General features: G+C 38.5%; 1 protein-coding gene across 18 annotated transcripts in view; it reads right to left on the bottom strand.

Annotated features, from left to right (window-relative positions):
• Nucleotides 1-18,420, bottom strand: part of celf1 (cugbp, Elav-like family member 1) — a 33,351-nt gene that overhangs the window by 2,368 nt on the left and 12,563 nt on the right. For 4 of the 18 annotated variants that reach the window (XM_079865248.1, XM_079865265.1, XM_079865249.1 and 1 more), the window contains 13 exons: nt 11,724-11,911; nt 11,353-11,435; nt 11,068-11,116; nt 10,574-10,708; nt 9,676-9,755; nt 9,118-9,279; nt 7,076-7,145; nt 6,681-6,851; nt 6,010-6,126; nt 5,490-5,678; nt 5,308-5,328; nt 3,517-3,660; nt 3,216-3,387 (listed from right to left, as the gene is read on the bottom strand). In XM_079865248.1, coding sequence (XP_079721374.1) covers nt 3,260-3,387; nt 3,517-3,660; nt 5,308-5,328; nt 5,490-5,678; nt 6,010-6,126; nt 6,681-6,851; nt 7,076-7,145; nt 9,118-9,279; nt 9,676-9,755; nt 10,574-10,708; nt 11,068-11,116; nt 11,353-11,435; nt 11,724-11,911 — 1,537 coding nt within the window. In that variant the 3' untranslated portion in view covers nt 3,216-3,259. The remainder of the gene's footprint in view (nt 1-3,215; nt 3,388-3,516; nt 3,661-5,307; nt 5,329-5,489; nt 5,679-6,009; nt 6,127-6,680; nt 6,852-7,075; nt 7,146-9,117; nt 9,280-9,675; nt 9,756-10,573; nt 10,709-11,067; nt 11,117-11,352; nt 11,436-11,723; nt 11,912-18,420) is intronic. The other 14 variants (XM_079865261.1, XM_079865253.1, XM_079865254.1 and 11 more) reach the window with 7 other exon arrangements.

An 18,420-nucleotide genomic window follows, 5' to 3' on the forward strand; every position in this document is an offset into this window, starting at 1 on the left:
AAAGAAAATCATGAATGATTATTTTTACATGGGGGGGGGGGGGGGGGTTCAAAGATGCACATGATCTAAACACAAAACATTGAATGCAACACAGGAAACGATGAAGAAAAGTGGGAAGAAAGAGGGAGAAGTAAGCACCATGCCAATAGTGAACAAAGGGAATAACATTAAACACAACCTGCCTACTACAGCTACGACAACTCAACACTGTCCTCGACAGCAACATTTGAACTCAAATGAAAATGTTCAACTTCTCACAACCACATTTTGATTTTAGACCAAGGGAGAGAGAGAGAGAGAGAGAGAGAGAGAGAGAGAGAGAAACAAAAAGAAAAATTGTGCTTCAATGTTTCAGCTCTTTCAGTGAAAGTCTTTTTATTTTGTGCTTCAACTTTGAATTGTGTGGGACTGTGGAATAATGCATATTTGGAGCTGCTCATATTGGTTCTTATTCACAAAACACCTGCCATGGGTAACACAAATGGATACAGTTTAGCTACATTGAACTCCGTGAAGGACAACAACATGATGGGACACAGAGCGAGTAACAGAGTATCATCATTAAACGTGTACAGAAATTTAAGACTTGATGTGTTTGGCACGTAAGTGGAACTACTCTGCACTTGTGAGATGTTTTAAGGTGCACAAATCTGCAGACCTTCACACAAACGCCAGTCAATCTGCTCTGGATAAAAAGCAACAAAACTATGAAAAGATTCTGTCTAACAAACAAAAATCCCTGCCTAGAACAAGTTCACAAGAATCTTTGGATTGTTCAAAATGGTGATTCGTGGTGCAACTCGGACATGTCCGAGGCCTTCACATTTGTCTTCCGCTAAATGGTTTTTGTAATGCATGTGTTTATTTGAACAGAGGCACAGACCAGGGACTGGGGATTCCCTGCACTAGCATCTAAACGCTTCAAGAGGGGCTTCACACCTGGGTTCAGTCTAAAGCGTCTCTAACGTATGAAACTAACTTAAAGGCATACAGACCGGCATATCTGTACAAGTCGCAAGAGTGGCACACGTTTCCTCACCTGGATTGTTGGAAGTGTGTCCGTACTTGATGAAAATAGAAAGATTGTGAGGTTAACAAGAATTGGCTTATTTGCAATTAATCAGTGAAAATAAAAAGCACCATTAATAAATACAAGCGTTTCAAACAGTGATGACAATAGTGAGGTAAATGTCAAACAACAACAATAAAAAAAAAATTAAATAATAAAAAAAAAAAGTCTAAAACACTAATTTCACTTATTTTTTACTAATTGCGACTCAGGGCTCAAGTTATGCTGTGAGGAAATAAACGAATGACTTTTGATAAAAGCACATTTCAGCATCGTCACTGCACATGTAAATGTACTTAGTTTAGAGATATTAAGTAAGAACTTTAGACTGAACCGTGGATCTGCTTCAGACTTCAGAGAAAAAAAAGCTCTTGGTACAATTTTTTTTTGACTAAACAGATGACACTAAATCTAGTGAAAAGGGCCACACATCAGTCGTTTTAACAATCGGTGAATGCATCCACAAAACTTCACAAGGATTCTACAAAAACACTGTTGAATCTTTTGAGTGATTTTTTTAAACAACCGTTTTAATTCAGAGAAATTATTTAGGCAATATTATAAAACCTCTATAAAAATAGAAAAGGCATAATAGTTAAGTAATATACACTATCTGGATAATGATTTCTTCTCAATTTCCATAAAAACAATCTTCTTACCTCATGACCCTGCAGGACTCAGATTGGCATTAACATTTGATTACGTTTTGAACACTAATTTACTGCCATGGTCAACTAAAGTGAGCTGCATGGAGTAACTCAAATACACGAACACAAGGTCAACTGTGCGTCTGAGGAGTCTCGATATACCAGGGTACAAGAGGCCACCTGCAAACACTGAGAATATAATACTTATTGAAATTGACTTAATTCAGAAATTGTAAACTTCCTTCCTTCTTTATGTTCTTGGCAACATTATCTCTCACTCTTTTCCAGAATGCAAATATTGCTAAAAGCTTCAAGACCAACCTCTTGAATTGAGGCGTAGGATAATGTATCAAATGACCATCAAAACAAAAGTCATGTTGTGGATTGTGTACAAACGCCATTTTAAAACCATATGTGCTACTATTGTGATTCTTCAGCAACTTCCAAAGAATAATAAAATAAAATAAAAAAAAAACATCTTATTTTTGTTTGAGGCTTTTAAGAAAGGATTCATGAACTGAAATGAAGCACTCCATCACTTATTTCATCATGTACCAGGTGAGTAGAATAATGGGCAAGTAGTTTTGGTCTGACAGAATGGTGAGAATGTCCTGAGAGTAAGTGTAGCATCTCCAGCAAACTAGCAATACTGAAATATTAACCACCATCTATGAACCAGCATGTGATATAATACCCTTGCTTAGTGTTTGTCTTTTTAGAATGTAAAAATATTAATGTGAATTAAAAACAAGCAAAAAGCATCATCATTACTGTTGTTAGCTGAGCCCTCCAACAGAATACATAAAACAGACTTTGAAGCAATGTTACATCACCCTCATTGTGAAGACACAAATACATTAAAAAAATAAATAAATAAATTAGTGAAATAAATAAATGAATTAAATAAAAAGGCATCCATGAAAACGGAGTCTAGTGAAGTGCAGCCTGACCTTCCAGATGCTCAATACAATATTCAGGTGACTGATTGATTATCTTTTGCACCGATGCAGCAAGCCTCCTTTCGTTTTCAAGAAAGGCAGCATTGTAGGAGGCATCAGCATTACACTGTCCGAATGTACTACAAGAGTCTAGTGTAAACACAGGAGAACATCTACAGGGGCCAGACCGTGGTGATCAAAAGTCTAAGGGACTGAAAGCAGTCACACAGGCTGGCTTTCATTGTGCAACATCCTTTGACGCAAGATTTAGATTTATACACAGCAAACTTGTAATATGGCACCAAAAAAAATAATAATAAGACTTAAGGGAAAACAAAAGATCAACAAAACAATTAGATATATAAATGTGAAAAAAAAGAAAAAGAAAAAAAAATTCTCCTTGGAACAAATTCATAATGCTAACAATTTGCATGTTGTCTTTGTTTTTAAGGTTAAGAGAGAAGATATGTAGGAAAGGCCAGAGAAGTAAAAGGATTAGGAAAGGCAGGTGTTAAGGGTGGGTGGGGTCATTATAACTTTCCAACGTCACACTCCACTTACCAGAAAAACATTTTCAAAACAAGTCCATTTGAGAGTAAAAGCACTCAGTATGGCTTGCTGTCATTTTTGGATCGTTTAAGTTGCACCTTCAGCCGCTTCATTCCAATCTGAAAACCGTTCATTGACTGAATGGCCGCCTGGGACGAAACTGGATTGTCGTAACTTACAAAGCCTTAAAAAAAAAGAAAAAAAAAAAGAGAACAGAACCGGACTATAGTTACCCACGGCTCAGAATATACATCAAAGGCTGGTTTCTGATGCCTGAATTAAAAAATGAAGACTAAACAAGCACTCGACTCACCAAAACACTTGCTAAGGTTGGTCTGTTTGTCAATGAAGACCTTGGCAGAGATAACATTGCCGAAAGGCATAAACATCTGCAGCAAATCCTGATCACCAAACTCCTGTGGCAGATGGTAGATGAACAAGTTTGCTCCTTCAGGGCCTTTAGAAAAACAGAAGAGAAACAAAGATAACTTTTGACTGCCTAGCAACCTTTTTATTTTCAATTTAGGTTTATCATTTATTCTCCTTGCCAAGTTAAAAGAATATTCTGTGTTAAATACAACTCAAGCATCCTGCAGATTAGCACAGAAAATAGAGACCCAAGTTGATACAACTATCATACTGTAGGGTTTAATTCAGTAAAACTGTTGCGCAAATTGCTCTTTTGATGTGGGAATGCATTTCTAGGTGAATGAAGGTCTGTTTATGTGTTACTGCCATAATTACTAGTAATGCATCGATGATACCACTTTTTTCAGAACGAGGGCAATTCCTTCATTTTTGGTATACCTGTATTTTCACTGCATTTGTCATTTTTAGGCAGAGAAACCAAAATATGAAACATATTCGTTGATTTAATTTGTTTAGCAAATATTTATTCCCTTTAATTATTTTCATGCTTTATTATGATTGTTAAAATGTATTGTACAAGCCTGTTACTTTCATTGTTATTTCTATTGCTCTATCCTATTTTATCTTTCATTTAATACCACAGCACATATTTAGAGCTGTGAAAATATCACAATTCTCTATTACAATTTTGATAGTACAGCAAAAAAATGTAAAAAAAAGTGAATGATTTCTTTGTTGTTTGATTAACATTAAAAACACCGCAGCAGGTTTATTAAGCTGCTGTCCCTTTAAAGGCCAGGACAGGCCGGGCCGTTTTTGAGCGTCGGTTGGCTTAGTTTTTTGGTGTGTTTCGCACCATTGGCTCTAGTCGGATGCCGTTGGGTTTTTTGGGCCAATTCAGCATGTTGATCATCAGTGAGAGAGAACTCTGATTGGTTGTTTAGATTGTCATATTACCCAGGCATTCGAATGCACAAAAATTTTCATAATAACATGAGCAGAGAGGAATAAACAAAGTGATCAGCGCCAGTAATATTCAAAATGGAAAGCAAGTGCTGCTTGGTTACGGTTTGTATATCTGCAGTCCTAGTTTCAGCAACCCTTTTTGAATGACGAAAATAGACTATTGATACCTGCTGATATAGACAGTTATTTCCTTGCACATAAAAAAATCTGGCCTTGCTGAACTAACAGCATGTGAAATCTGGAAAGAAGGCTTTCAGGACGAATATTGTCATTTACATTTTTTCGGAATATCCAACAGTCTTTACTTAACAAAATGGTTTATTAATCTTAAATGAATAATCTTCTTAGGTCTAGTATACACTAAATAATACTGACTCTAGAATTTTGAATAGTAAAGTATATATACACTTTTATTTAGCAATTAATCAGCATTAAATTAAACAAATGTGACAAATCTTTAGTAAAATTATAGATGTATTTACTATTTCAAATAAATGCATTTGAACTTTCAACAAAGAATACTGAAAAAAATTATCCTGGTTTCCAAAACTACAGAAACTGTTCATTTTCAACATTTATAATAATTGGTCATAAAATACAAGCATAAAAAAAGCATGCCACAGATGATTCCGATAGGCTTGAAGTTGTATTTAACCCAGAATGCTTCTTGAATTCATTGGCAGAGTTGCTGGCATGGATCTCCACATACTTTTAAACAAACCAAAAATGTAGAAAATGGACATTGTGGAGAGTGATTATGATGTCTTACCCGCACTCTGATTGGGACTTGCTGTTGCAGCATATTTAAAACAAGAATGAATCCTTAAGATGGTGATCACAAAAGCCACATCAACACACACACACACACACACACAGTTTCTCTTGTACAGAGGCTTTCACTCTCCCAACCCAAACAGCTGCTCAAAGCTCATCAGACCTCCATGTACTCACCTTCCTTCTGGCTGCCAGCGGCACTAACGTTCTGCTGGGACAGTAAACTCTGACTATAGAGGCTAGGCAGTGCGGCAGCGGCATACTGCTGGATTCCGGAATAGGCTGCTTGAGTCAGAGCCTCCATAGTGCTCCCCGAGCCGTTAGAGAGACCTCCACTGCCCAGACCACCATTCAGAGCAGCCATGCCTGCGCAAACAGAAACACAGCTCAGCTTTCAGACACACAAAAACTACTGAGACACAGAGAAACCGCATTCAGAGAAGGAGATACAGCAGAAACAGAAACGAGGCAAAGAAAGTTAAAAATCATATTGATACTGTAAATACAAATGCATCCTTATGTGTTCCAGACAATAGTAAAAGAATTAAACATGTAGAAGTAACTTTATGTGCACCTTTTTTGTTGATGTAACCACATCACCTGAGATGCATTTTAATAACATGGACAAACCGGATATTTAGCAACACCACCTGACCTTATACAAAAGCAAAAACGGTGAACGTTTCTTCTTTCTTACTTGCTAGGGAGCTCATGTTGAGACCTGCTCCAGCGCCCGCAGCAAGAGACTGAAGAGCACCTAAAGACGCCATGGGGTTCACCGAATTACTAGTACTGGAGGTGGGAGAGGAACCCGCTGTGAGGAGGAGAGAAAACACGGAACCAGGTTTGACATTACTAATCCATCAGACATATTGCCAATTCACATTTCACATGCTCTCACTCCACAGACATGTAAAGCAAATAAGACTGAGAAGAAACAGCAGACGGTAATGAGAGAAGTCATGTATTTCAGAATGCAAAAAGTGAATAAGTCAAATGAAGACAGCACTTTAAAGCAAATGATGGGGATTATTAAGAGTCAAGGTGGGCAGACTGATGCATGAACAGCAAGATATGTTTTAAACACATTACACAGTTGTTTTTGTTTGGAGAAATTGCTAACACTTTAGGTTCAATTTGTCAACATTAGCTGTCATTACCAACGAACAATTATTTAACCGAGATTAGTAAATGCTGTAAATGTACGTTTCTACATATGCAAATAACATCAGGAATAAACAAATTTTACTTAAAATTCAAAGCTCCAATGTTTTGAATCGGACAGAAATATTCCATAGAGCAATTCTATTTCACAGACTGATAAGAAGCAAAGTTAAGAACAGGAGGAGATTAAAAAGCGGGACCAACCCTTGTAGGCGTCCCAGGCAGATTGAGCGGGCTGTCCGGAGGGCATACCTGAGCTGGTGAGGACACTGAGAGGGGAGCTGGAGGTGGTCAGAGCACTGCTACCTGTGGGTGTAGCCTGTGTAGCACTCGCTGCTGCTGCTAATGCAGCCAGATTCTGCATGGCATTCAGACCTGCCGCAGATCACAGACCATCCAGAATATCAAGAACTACACAACACCACACACTTGCTTCTCTCCATCATTCACATGCACAACCTCATTTCATCGTCCTAAAGCTAATAGGCAGTCAGAACCAATGATTTTATGGGTTTGCAATGCATCTGAGAAAGTGGCTAACTAATAGCCGCTATCATTTTTAGTGGGTCTGAGTGGAGCGAAGCACTTCAGACTCTCACCTGACATTGGATGGAGATTGTTGAGCGCATTTCCAGAGGATGCAGACTGCTGTAGAAGCTGCAAATAAAGCTAGACATTACATCAAAACAGAGAACAGAGAGAGTCAGGACTGCATCCAGGACTGTGATGGAGAGGAGAGGAGAGGAGAGGAGAGGAGAGGAGAGGAGAGGAGAGGAGAGGAGAGGAGAGGAGAGGAGAGGAGAGGAGAGGAGAGGAGAGGAGAGGAGAGGCAAAAGGAGATAAATCAGGCAAACAAGGCAAAATAAAGGCACAAAGGAGCACATGTGAACAAGACAGAACCAAAGAAGAGGTAAATGTGGACATTCAAGGGCGATCGGAAATTATAATAGGACTGAAAAGGATTAGAAAGAGAAAAGATGAAGATAGAAGAAGTTTTCACAGCACACCCATGGAGCAGCACTAACACATTCAAACAGGGCTACACATCTATGCCGGCCCATGTGAGGAAACAACCAATTAAACAGTAACTTTAGGCGTAACCAATCATAGACAATAAGGATTTTGAGAAGCCAAATTAAATGCATTTAAATAACGGCCAAACACAGACCTGTAGCCCATATGCTCAAACACGGCAGAAAAACACAGCAACCTTTTTTTTTAAAGCAAATCTGATTACAAGGCTCTTACGGAATCTAATCCAGTCACTACAGTTTAGGGCCGCACGATTAATCGCAATGAAACCGCACGCGATTTGACAAAGGCTGCGATTATTTTATGCGCGCTGATCGGTAGTAAATGCTGCTTCATCTGGACACCAGAGGGCGCTCTTGCGCAGACACGCCAAATATGCCCCGCCGCAGAAGTATGATAACACACATCATACTATCTGTAGCTGAATAAACAGAAGATTGAAATGCTTTGATTGATTAAACATGACTAAAAAACACACGACTGCCTTATTCTATGTAAGAAGCCACATCTCACAGAAAGATGCTCAACTGTTGTTATGAAGTGAGTTTGGAGTAAAATCATGTTATTAAATGTTGTCTTTTGTTGGACTAGAGGTTCATAAATGCTTCTCATGTTTGGAAAGTGCATTTCAAATACACATAAGTGACAAAATCGTAGTGCTTTCAGATGGAGCAGTGTTTACAGAGTCATACATCAATGACAAACTGCGCGTAAAAAAACTAAAAAAACAAACGCAGCCTTTGCGATATCATAATTGTGATAAGCCAAATCGGCTTAAGTGCGATTTCATGTAAATTGCAATTAATCGTGCATCCCTACTACAGATGCAAACAATAATGCATTATAGTTTTGATAAAGCAAATTACATTTTGAATGGAGCTAGGGGTGTCGCAATATACCAGCATTGATAAGTGATACTTAAGAAAAATCTTGATATGATAATACCACACCAATGATAATATCGTAATTAATCCAGCAATCTGCTTGACACTCCAACATAGGAGGTGGCAGTATTGCACCTTAATGCTTGTTTCTACTATGACGACGCAGAGTGTAGCTACTACTGCCTCACAAAATCATCTCAGAGGAGATGACAGACGAAAGAGAGATGCTCTACCTGCACCAGAAAAAAAAGTGAGCTCTTTAGTGTGGGAGTTTTTTTAGATTCAGTAAAAATAAAATAAAAACGTGTGATGTTAGACACCCCAATCAGCAAGAAGTGCTAATCAACAGTAAATGCTTTTTGTACAGTTACGGTTGCAAACGCTCTCTTGTCTACCTACCCACATATTTGAAGTGATTATTTTTTTCAAACAAATAAAGTTAAATTTGACGGACAGTATTTGTTTTTCTCTCAAAATTTCTATAGATATTGTGATTATAATGTTACTGTGAAGTATTTTGGCTATAATCATTTAGTGAAATTCTGATATTGTGACAGCCCTAGATGGAGCAAAGACCAGCTCTCATGTACTAAATATGAATGTTTTCATTGTGCACGGCATGTGCTTTGTGTAGTTTATGCAGTGCAGTTTGCATGTTTTAAACAGTGGCGCGGTTTCTACGTGCATAGACCTCAGATGCAACGGGATCTGTCCTGTGTACTCACTGCAAGGTACTGTGGCCCCAGTGAGTTCAGTCCTGTAAGGTTTCCCCACATGGAGGCAGCGTTGAGCTGCTGCATCTGTTGCTGCAACTGCTGGGTGATGCGTTTCTGTTCCTTATCCTTCTGTGTGTCTGCAAACTTCACCACGATGGGAGAAGAGCAGCCCTAAGGGACACAACAGAAATCAAAATATAGCATCGCAAATACAGCATAGAATATAATTTAGAAACATATAAAAAGGAAAGCAACCAAGTTGTCACAGATTTGTTTAGACTCTTATATGTTACAGCAGCGTCTCAGCCTTTCATAATACACTACTGTTCAAATATTTAGGGACAGTGTGATTTTTCTCTTCTGGAAGAGAGAAATTAATACTTTTGATCAATTTGCATCCTTGCTGAATAAAAGACATTTACAAACTAACTGTTTCAAATAAATGCTGTTCTTTTAAATTTTCTATTCATAGAATCCTGATAAAAAGAAAAGATAGAGATATAGATATATCTTTATACTATGCATTGGGGCATAGGCATTTATGAGTGCATGTGTATATGTGTTTACCTCCATGGTCTGTGACTGGTGCATGGATTTGATGGCAGACTGGGCCATCTGTCTCGCTGTGAATGTGACGAAGGCACAGCCTGTGAACAGAGTTGACAAGTAAGAGTAGATCACAAAAGGACACCAACTTCTGTGTTTAAACCAAAAACCTAAATCCATAAACTAGAAGTACTCAATCAAAGTACAAACAATCAAAAATGGGCCCGATTCAGGCCCAGTCTCTTTGGAAAACGGTTCGGGGCTGCTGAGTCGAAATGGGTTGTGCCTATTACTTATGCAGTTCCCATGGTGATGGACAGCAAGTTCACTCAAGCTAATTCTAAAATAAATAGCGTGGGCCTGAATGTGCATTATGTTCCCTTGGTTACACTTTGGTTAACTTAAAAATCACAGTGATTCTCTACGCCACAGGTAAATGACAGCTAGAAACTAGGAGAATAAGTGGACAAGGGAAAAAATTATAATAATTATCAAAGCGACTGTGCAAATATTCTCAATTTGTTGCATGCAGTTATGGTTATATAACCTCTAATATCAGTTGCCATGTTGAGTTTGGGATGAATGAAGCCATTTTCATCTGGGCCGACAGGAGCCAATTGAGTCTCATTTTTCTCTGATGGGTTGTGTCTGCAACTATTAGTTACGCAAACACTACCTCCTCGAAATAACTAAAATGAGAGAGTAACTGATGAAGATGTTTATCAGTGTGCTACCAGCGCACTGCAGGAAAGACTGATGAAGTTAAAATCATGCGTGTATGTGCTAGAAGTCAAAACATTCACAGTACTGCCTCTATTCTCTCTCTCTCTTTTTTTTTTTAATTGGGTCACATGATGGGTGTATAATTTCCTTTGGCTGGTGAAAGTGACAATATACATGCACTTGATAGAGTTCTCACCGCGGCTCAGTCCATCAGGGCCTCTCAGTATACGGCACTCCTCAATTTGACCGTATGGAGAAAACATGAGCCTTATGTCATTCTCATTACACTTCTTTGAAATCATTCCAATAAACAGCTTTCTATCTTCTACCGCTGAAACACAAGAAAAGTGTGTTATGGCAGCACTGCCTCTGCACAGCTGTTCAACAGTCTTTGCGAACATTTACACTACTGTCCAAACGTTTGGGGCCGGTTTTGAAAGAATTATCTTAATCTCACTAAGGCTGCATTTATTTAATTAAAAATACAGTAAAACATGAAGTTTTCATTACTCATATGATCCTTCAGAAATCATTCTAATATAGTAATAACTCAAGAAAACTTATCAAATGTTGATGGTTTTTTTTTGTTGTTTTTTGAGAAACCATGATGAATCTTTTTTTCAGGATTCTTTGACTGACCCTAAACTTTTGAACGGAGAGTAACTTTTGGAGTAAATTCAAGTCACCCACCATTGTTTTTTTCACTGTCTGCAGGCTTCATCTGTATGGGATGATGCATCTGTGCAGAGAAAAAAAATAATAAACACATGACTTATCAATACTGACATTTCCCATCCCCCATGAGAAATCAGCTGTTTGAAAAGCTTTAATAGTTTCTTTTGGGTGTACTAATAAACACATGTGTAGATTTGATGCATTTTTAAGAGCAATAAATATAAGGCGGCCATCTGAAGACACACATGAAGGATTAATGGATTATTGATACAATAAAATAAAAATAGATCCTTTTCTCACCCCTGGAAGAATCTTCATGTTGTGAAGGGCATTTTGTGCTTCTAACGCAGATTTACGGGTGTAATATGTGACAAAACAACAACCTGCAAATGCAATAAATGGTCTATGAACCAAGTCCAAGATGACAACATTTCCGCTGAGACCAATTTCTAGAACTGCGTTCCAAATCCTAGTGAGCAGCATTTTAAGGGATTGTTGGCACATTCCCAACATGAGGACTGTTCCAAAAAGTAGGCAACTTAATTGCTCTGCCACATAAGACAACTTGTTTATGCCAAGCTTTTTAAGCAGCACTGCATGTGTGTGCGCTATGTGCTCACTAGGATTTGGAACAGACCGTACAAGTCCGCAGTGTACTGACTGTCAAGTACCTTTACTCTGTGGGGGGTTCTGACTCCTGTCCCGAAGAACATTGATTTCATAAACTGCACCATAGGGCTCAAACAGCTCACGCAGCTGATCCTCTGACCACGTCCGGGGGACCTGACCCACAAACATCTTTATAGCATCAATGTCGGGCTGGTCTGGGTGGTCCAGAGACCCATTCATCTTCTTGGTTCTACAGAAAAGAAAAAAAACCTAAGTCTGTTTAACTAGTCTTAAGGACATGGCCATCAATGTCTCCCTGACAGATGATGATACTCAAACATATTGCACATGGAAGGATGCACACAACAATCTCATATCGTGCCCACTGCCCAAGTATGAAAACCCCAAATTTACAACCAAGTCTTATTTACCAATAGCACACCAGTATTAGACTAATCGATCAGGCTGATTAAACCAGTTGATGATTGTTTTTTAAACCAAATCTTTTATTTGGCAGATAACAGTTTCCTCTTGGTCAGCTTCGCCAATATATGATGCATTTGCAGTTCTCAGGTTGAGATGGGTAAATATCTTATTGCAAAATAAGTACTTATTTCAACAGCTGTGTACATCTTATTTGCGATCACAAAACTGCTTTCTGTAAATAAATACTTGAGTACTTTGTATTGCATTACATAATGATTGTCTATACCAGTAGATCTCAGAACCAGCATCGGCCATTGAAAAAGCCAAATTGACTGACCACTAGTCCAAACATGATCATTCAGATACAGTTTCTTCTATATTATGTTACTGCTGCTTTATGTTTTACTAGTGATTAGCAATGCAAGCTAGCAGAAAACTTGGTACCTAAAGCATTCATGGCGGCATTATTAGCAAATTCTTCAGCCATTGCGTGAAGCGCAATCAAGTGTAAAATCCCTGCTCAAACAACATGTATGAAGCCTTAAAGGGATGGTTCAGAGTAAAATCAACCTAGGGTCATTTGCACCGTGACCTCGAGCCAAACACCCCCCCAGAAGGCTTTTTTCCCTTGGTTGAACATTATTAAATTTAGAGCTTATTTAGAGAAATCAGCCGAATGGCTTAGTGCAGGCGCTAATGTATCCTATGATGCATCTCGTAAATTACCCCACTAACATTGCCCGGAATGGTACCAAACTTCTACAGTAGTACAAATAGGTTCTGTACTCATACAACTAGGCATTGGAAAGTTTGAAAGTACATCAGGAGTTTATTTAAATAACATTTGCCTGACAGCTCATGCTACTGATAACCCGGACGTCGAGGTCACTTCCGTGATTTGGGAAAAGCACGTAAAAGTCCTGGCAGAAAGCGATGCATAAGGATGTAGAGTAACGACGCCCAGTTCCAGGAATGCACTAATATTTTGTTGGTAGTGTTAACTAATAATTGTTGCAAACTGGTACTAAGTTGTTAACACTTCGGAAAAAATTACAATTCGTCGTTACACTACATCCTTATGAATCGCTTTCTGCCAGCCCAGGGGCCTCATTTATAAAGCTTGTGTACACACAAAACGGGGCTGAAAACATGCGTACGCCAGTTCCTGCGCAAAAGGTGGGATTTATAAAGAAAAACTTGACGGGAAAATTTGCACACCTGCACGCAAACTCTGACCCGTGCGTACGAACGTTTTGGAGATGGAGCACTTTGGCGACACCGATGGTGAGCTGGAGTTAAATGTATTTTTGGTCACTTTTATACAGAAAATCTAAAGAAAATTAAACATATACAGAAAGATTATACAAATACAATTTCAATCACCAAGCCTGTCACTTGAAGCAAATATCCATTCCTTCTTAAATGTCCGCGGCAGCGAGCGTGTTGAGCCGTTTAGTGAAACTGACGCAAATAACAGTTTAAATAAATAAAATACTTCTGATATAAACATTTATATTAAATATGCCATTCAAATTAATGGAGTTAAACACTTAAACATGAAATCATTACTGAAGTTACAACATTTTTTTTAAATTCAATCATTAGAAATATTTGTTGTGGATGCGATTGTTTTTGAACACTTTTCCTGTGGCGTGCTTTAATGTTTTAACCACAGAGAATTGCTTATCATGATAATACCAGATTGTCTGAGAAAATAGTTTCGTGCAAATAATGCCCAAGGCCTATCTGTTTCCATTAAAAATATAAATCAATTAAAAATACAATTCGGCAAGTGGAAAAGATTGAGAAAAACTTTCTCTGAAATGTATTTTACACTATTTGATTTATGTAGGCTATTCAAAAACAAGGCAAGGATAGACAACTACTTGATTTATATTAATGTAATGTTTCTTGTACCGTTTTATATCATTTGCATATGATTATTCATCCACGTGATAACGTTTAAGTTATCACGTGGATGAATAATCATATGCAAATGATATGTAGATATCATATGCAAGTGTTATTTAAAGGTCCCGTATTATGCCCCTTTTCACAAGATGTAAAATAAGTCTCTGATGTCCCCAGAGTGTGTATGTGAAGTTTCAGCTCAAAATACCCAACAGATCATTTTTTACAGCATGTTTAAATTGACATTTTTTGGGGCTCAGAAAAACTCTGTTTTAGTGTGTGCCCTTTAAATGCAAATGAGCTGCTGCTGGACGGCACAGGGGGCGGAGCTTTGTCATCTGCTTGTATGTATCCATTATTTATTAATAGCCAAACTTACAAGTCTGCTGTCTGAATGATGATCAAACATATACTGATGAGTTTAATAAAGTTTATTGTACATCACACAAAAGAAGAAGCGTCAGTTTTACTTCAGAAAATCACCGTAAGAGCTGAGTAAACAGTAAGTTATAAGAATGCAAGTAGCCACTAGAGTTGAGGGAGCATTCCTGTGGGCGGAGGTTAGTCAAAAAACGGTTCTAGTGACATCATTAATGAAGGAAGTAGAGGGATGTAGTCCAAACGAGCCGTTTATTGTAGTCGACTTCTGTTAAATAAAATATCTCGCTTGGCATTGAACTTTGAGCTTTATAATTTTACAGATATTATTTATGCTCTAACAGCAACATTACACACTAACTAAAGTTTGAAACATGGGATCACGAAGAACGGGACCTTTAAATAAACTCCTGATGTACTTATACAGAAATACAAATAGGTTCTGTACTCATAAAACGAGGCATTGGAAAGTTTATAAGTTTGGTACCATTCCGGGCATTATTAGTGGGGTAATTTACGAGATGCATCCTTGGATCCGTTAGCGCCTGCACTAAGCCATTCGGCTGATTTCTCTAAATAAGCTCTAACTTTAATGCTCAATCAAGGGAAAAAAGCCTTCTGGGGGGGGTGTTTGGCTCGAGGTAATGGTGCAAAGGACCCTAGGTTGATTTTACTCCGAACCATCCCTTTAAAATGGCTACACAAGATTTTCTGAGGTAAGCAATAACTGAGAATTGTTCATGCACTAACAGTTTTCAACTAACTGGATTTAAAATCGTAATGAAATGGAAGCAGCGACAGATCTTTTCTTACATATTGTGACAAACATGTGAGTGTAACAGATTATCGAAAAAGACAAAATGGGCTTGGTTCTAAAAAAATCTACAAAATCAGTTGTTGATTGTGAAGATGTGGGCGTTGCACTCAATTGGAGGCAGATGAATGCAAGGTTGTAGGGGCAGAGTTTAAGCAGACTAAATGATTGCAGCAATCTAGCATCCGGAAATCTGGAAATCCATCTGTCGTTTTCACCTGAAGGTCCAGTAATGACATTTTGATTAAACATTACGAGGCCCAACATTAAAAAAAAATGTAACGTGTAGATTCACAATAACATGGATTTAGAAAGTAGATTTGGACCTCAATCAATAAACCTACCAAAAATGACATTAAAAAGAGAAAGGAAAATGTCAGATATCACAAAAGAATATCAAAGTCTGTGATGAGAATGAATTAAAAGAACATCTTGACACACTTCTGCTTGACAAGAGTAAAGCATGAGGGGAAGCAACGAGTGATGTCATGGACAGGCCTGAAGCACTGCTTCATCACTCTCTTTAGCAGCTGCTGATCAGTGGAGTGACAGATCACTTTACAAAAACACAGCATTGTCCTGCTGACAAAGAGCAGCATTAGCCAGAAGCTAAAAGCCAGATTAATGGCGTTTATTGATCAGAGAACAGCAGAGCTTATAAAAACATTCCACTTTGTCGATTTTCCAGCAACCAGAACTTGTTCAGACAAGCAGATAACAGCCTCTCTAGAAGATCATCCAATCTGGGCCAGAGGAACATTGGGTGTTCACTGGGGCAAAAACATTTAAGGATTGTAAATGCTTTCCCAGTGAACTGACCAGTTCCTGACTGTTGGGATTAGCTAAAGTCACAGAACATCAGAACACAATGTTGGAGAAGAATCGGAAGATTCTACCGATTCAACAAAAACTACTAAACCCGAATGGAAGAACAATCAGACAAACAGGAAGGAGAAAATCAAGATGGTAGTCATCTCTTTCCCATTGCTGCAAATTAATATGAATAGTATATGAATGCTGCCTTCAATCTGAAGACTATTAGCAACAATGAACTCTGTTCTTTTTGGGTTATTTGTTATGCAAGAGATGCAGAGAAGGCAATTTACCATAGCTCTAGCTCAGTCAGCAGTTCCTGGCCCTGTTCTTGGCTAAATTGTTCCCTTTGAGGTTGTAAAACCTCACAGTGAGAATCACAAACAACCCTTGTGATTTTAATAAGACAAACACTGAAATGTTTTATTTCAGCATCCTGCAACAGCAAAGAATGAAATCTTGCGTTAACATAAATAATATATGGGGCAATACATCCTATCCTATAACAGACAGGGAACAGCCACTCAAGATGGCGGAGTAAGTAGTAAAACAAGGATTTTTACTTTCCTTTCTAAAAAAATGTGAGTGACTAACTCATTGATTATTTTAGAAATATAACCAAGTTCACACCACAGGTTTTTACAATGCCTCAATCATATAAAACATCATACTCTCCAGATTTTTAACTTCTCTTTATTTGCTTTTCCTGGGCAGATTAGGAACTGTCCAAATATCTTCATTTAGCAGATCCAACTAGTAGATCATACACAGTCAAAGTATTGGGCTTTTATTAAAGGAGAGGTTTCTGACTGGGCTGACAAAAACATGTTTACTACAGGATTATGTAGTAAACATGAACTAGCATCCCTCACCGCAGGCCTCTGGCCATTGGGCATTGACTTTCAGCTCCTTAATACCGAAAATACTGCCTGACATTTACATTTACTGGCCTTTCGGCTCAGAATAAGATGTAAACAAACCAGTAAATCACTTAGATTTTACAAACTACACTAATTAATAAAATTAAACAGTCTCTGTAGTTAAAAAAAAATATTCCACCTTTAATACAGTGACTATCAAAAAAAAGGAGAACTTAAGGTATTAGAGTGAAACCCAAATCAAGTTACTCCAATCTGAACACTAAAGTCTGTACTCACACTGGGTTGGAAGTCAAACTGCAATGGTCCACCATCATCTCAGGAAGAAAATCCAGCTTAAAGGAAGCCATTTTCTTCAGCACTTCACCAATCAGTAAGTCTCAAATGAACACTGACAGAATCCACAAAAAAGCACTTGTTTACACTTAAACAGCCACAGCAACTATCCGTCTATACAACGTCTCTCAAGGTTCAGAAGTCGTGAGAAGTGACATGGAAACAGCTGAGAGAGAAAGGGAAAGGTACACCTCATGGAGGCTGATCAGACCCCACAAAACTCAAATCGACATGGAGCAAAGAGAGACAACGATGAGGCTCGGCACTGTGCTGGATGACAAACACAGGCCGTAGCTCTGGTCACTGGGCTGGGACTGAGGATTAGGACGGGCCCGACGGGCCACTAAAAGCTGCACCACTGCTTCCACAAAGGAAAGTGCTGATGGAGGGGGACTTTTTTGTGAGTTTTTCTCTTAGCAAAGCAGAAAGGAGTGCAGTGTCAGATAAATAAAGCGTCAGATTGATGCTGATAAGCGTGAGTGAGCGGCAGGAATGAATGGGGACGGGCAGCTCTCTGGTAATCCCCGAGCTGAAGCGCCCCTAGGACACAATCGTGTTCCGGCAACGGGCCACGAACGGTGCACTGTTCCAGCATGGTGGGGGTGGCGGAAGGGAGGGAGGAACGGGCTGCTCGGGGTCATGCAACATGGGTCATTTTATAAGCTCGCAGTCAAAGGTGTCAAACAAAACAAGCCACAGGCAGACTGAGGTATACTATTAAGTCTTGTTTAGCACAAAAACACCAATGGCCCTATAATAAGTATATAACAAATAACATTCAAATGCCTTGATTGCCAAAAAAAAGAGATTTATATTATATAGTTTGTAAAATGCTGATTCGTTCAGAAAATAATGCATATAAATAATTTATGCAGGAATATATAAAAGAACATCCTTACAAAAATGTTTCGGCAATTAATCAGAATGTTATCATTTTTTTCTTCCTCAACAGTCTGTCTCAGATATTCAAATAGGCCATGACATCATCGCTAGTCATGCAGTGACATCTGGTGGGGTGCTCACTGCAGATATGCTTACTATTTAGAAAAAGGAGCAATGACAAAATAAGAGCAAGTTATTTTTTCTTCTCATTCCAGCTTCAAAGAGAAGCTGCTTAAAAGACTTGTTTCCCACTGAGGGAAAACCTGTAGATGGAGGGTATCCTCACACCCCTGGGGTAAAAGGATGTGGAGTGTATGTGTT

Source organism: Squalius cephalus (genome assembly GCF_949319135.1).
Source record: "Squalius cephalus genome assembly, chromosome: 3".
Taxonomy (NCBI): Eukaryota; Metazoa; Chordata; class Actinopteri; order Cypriniformes; family Leuciscidae; genus Squalius; species Squalius cephalus.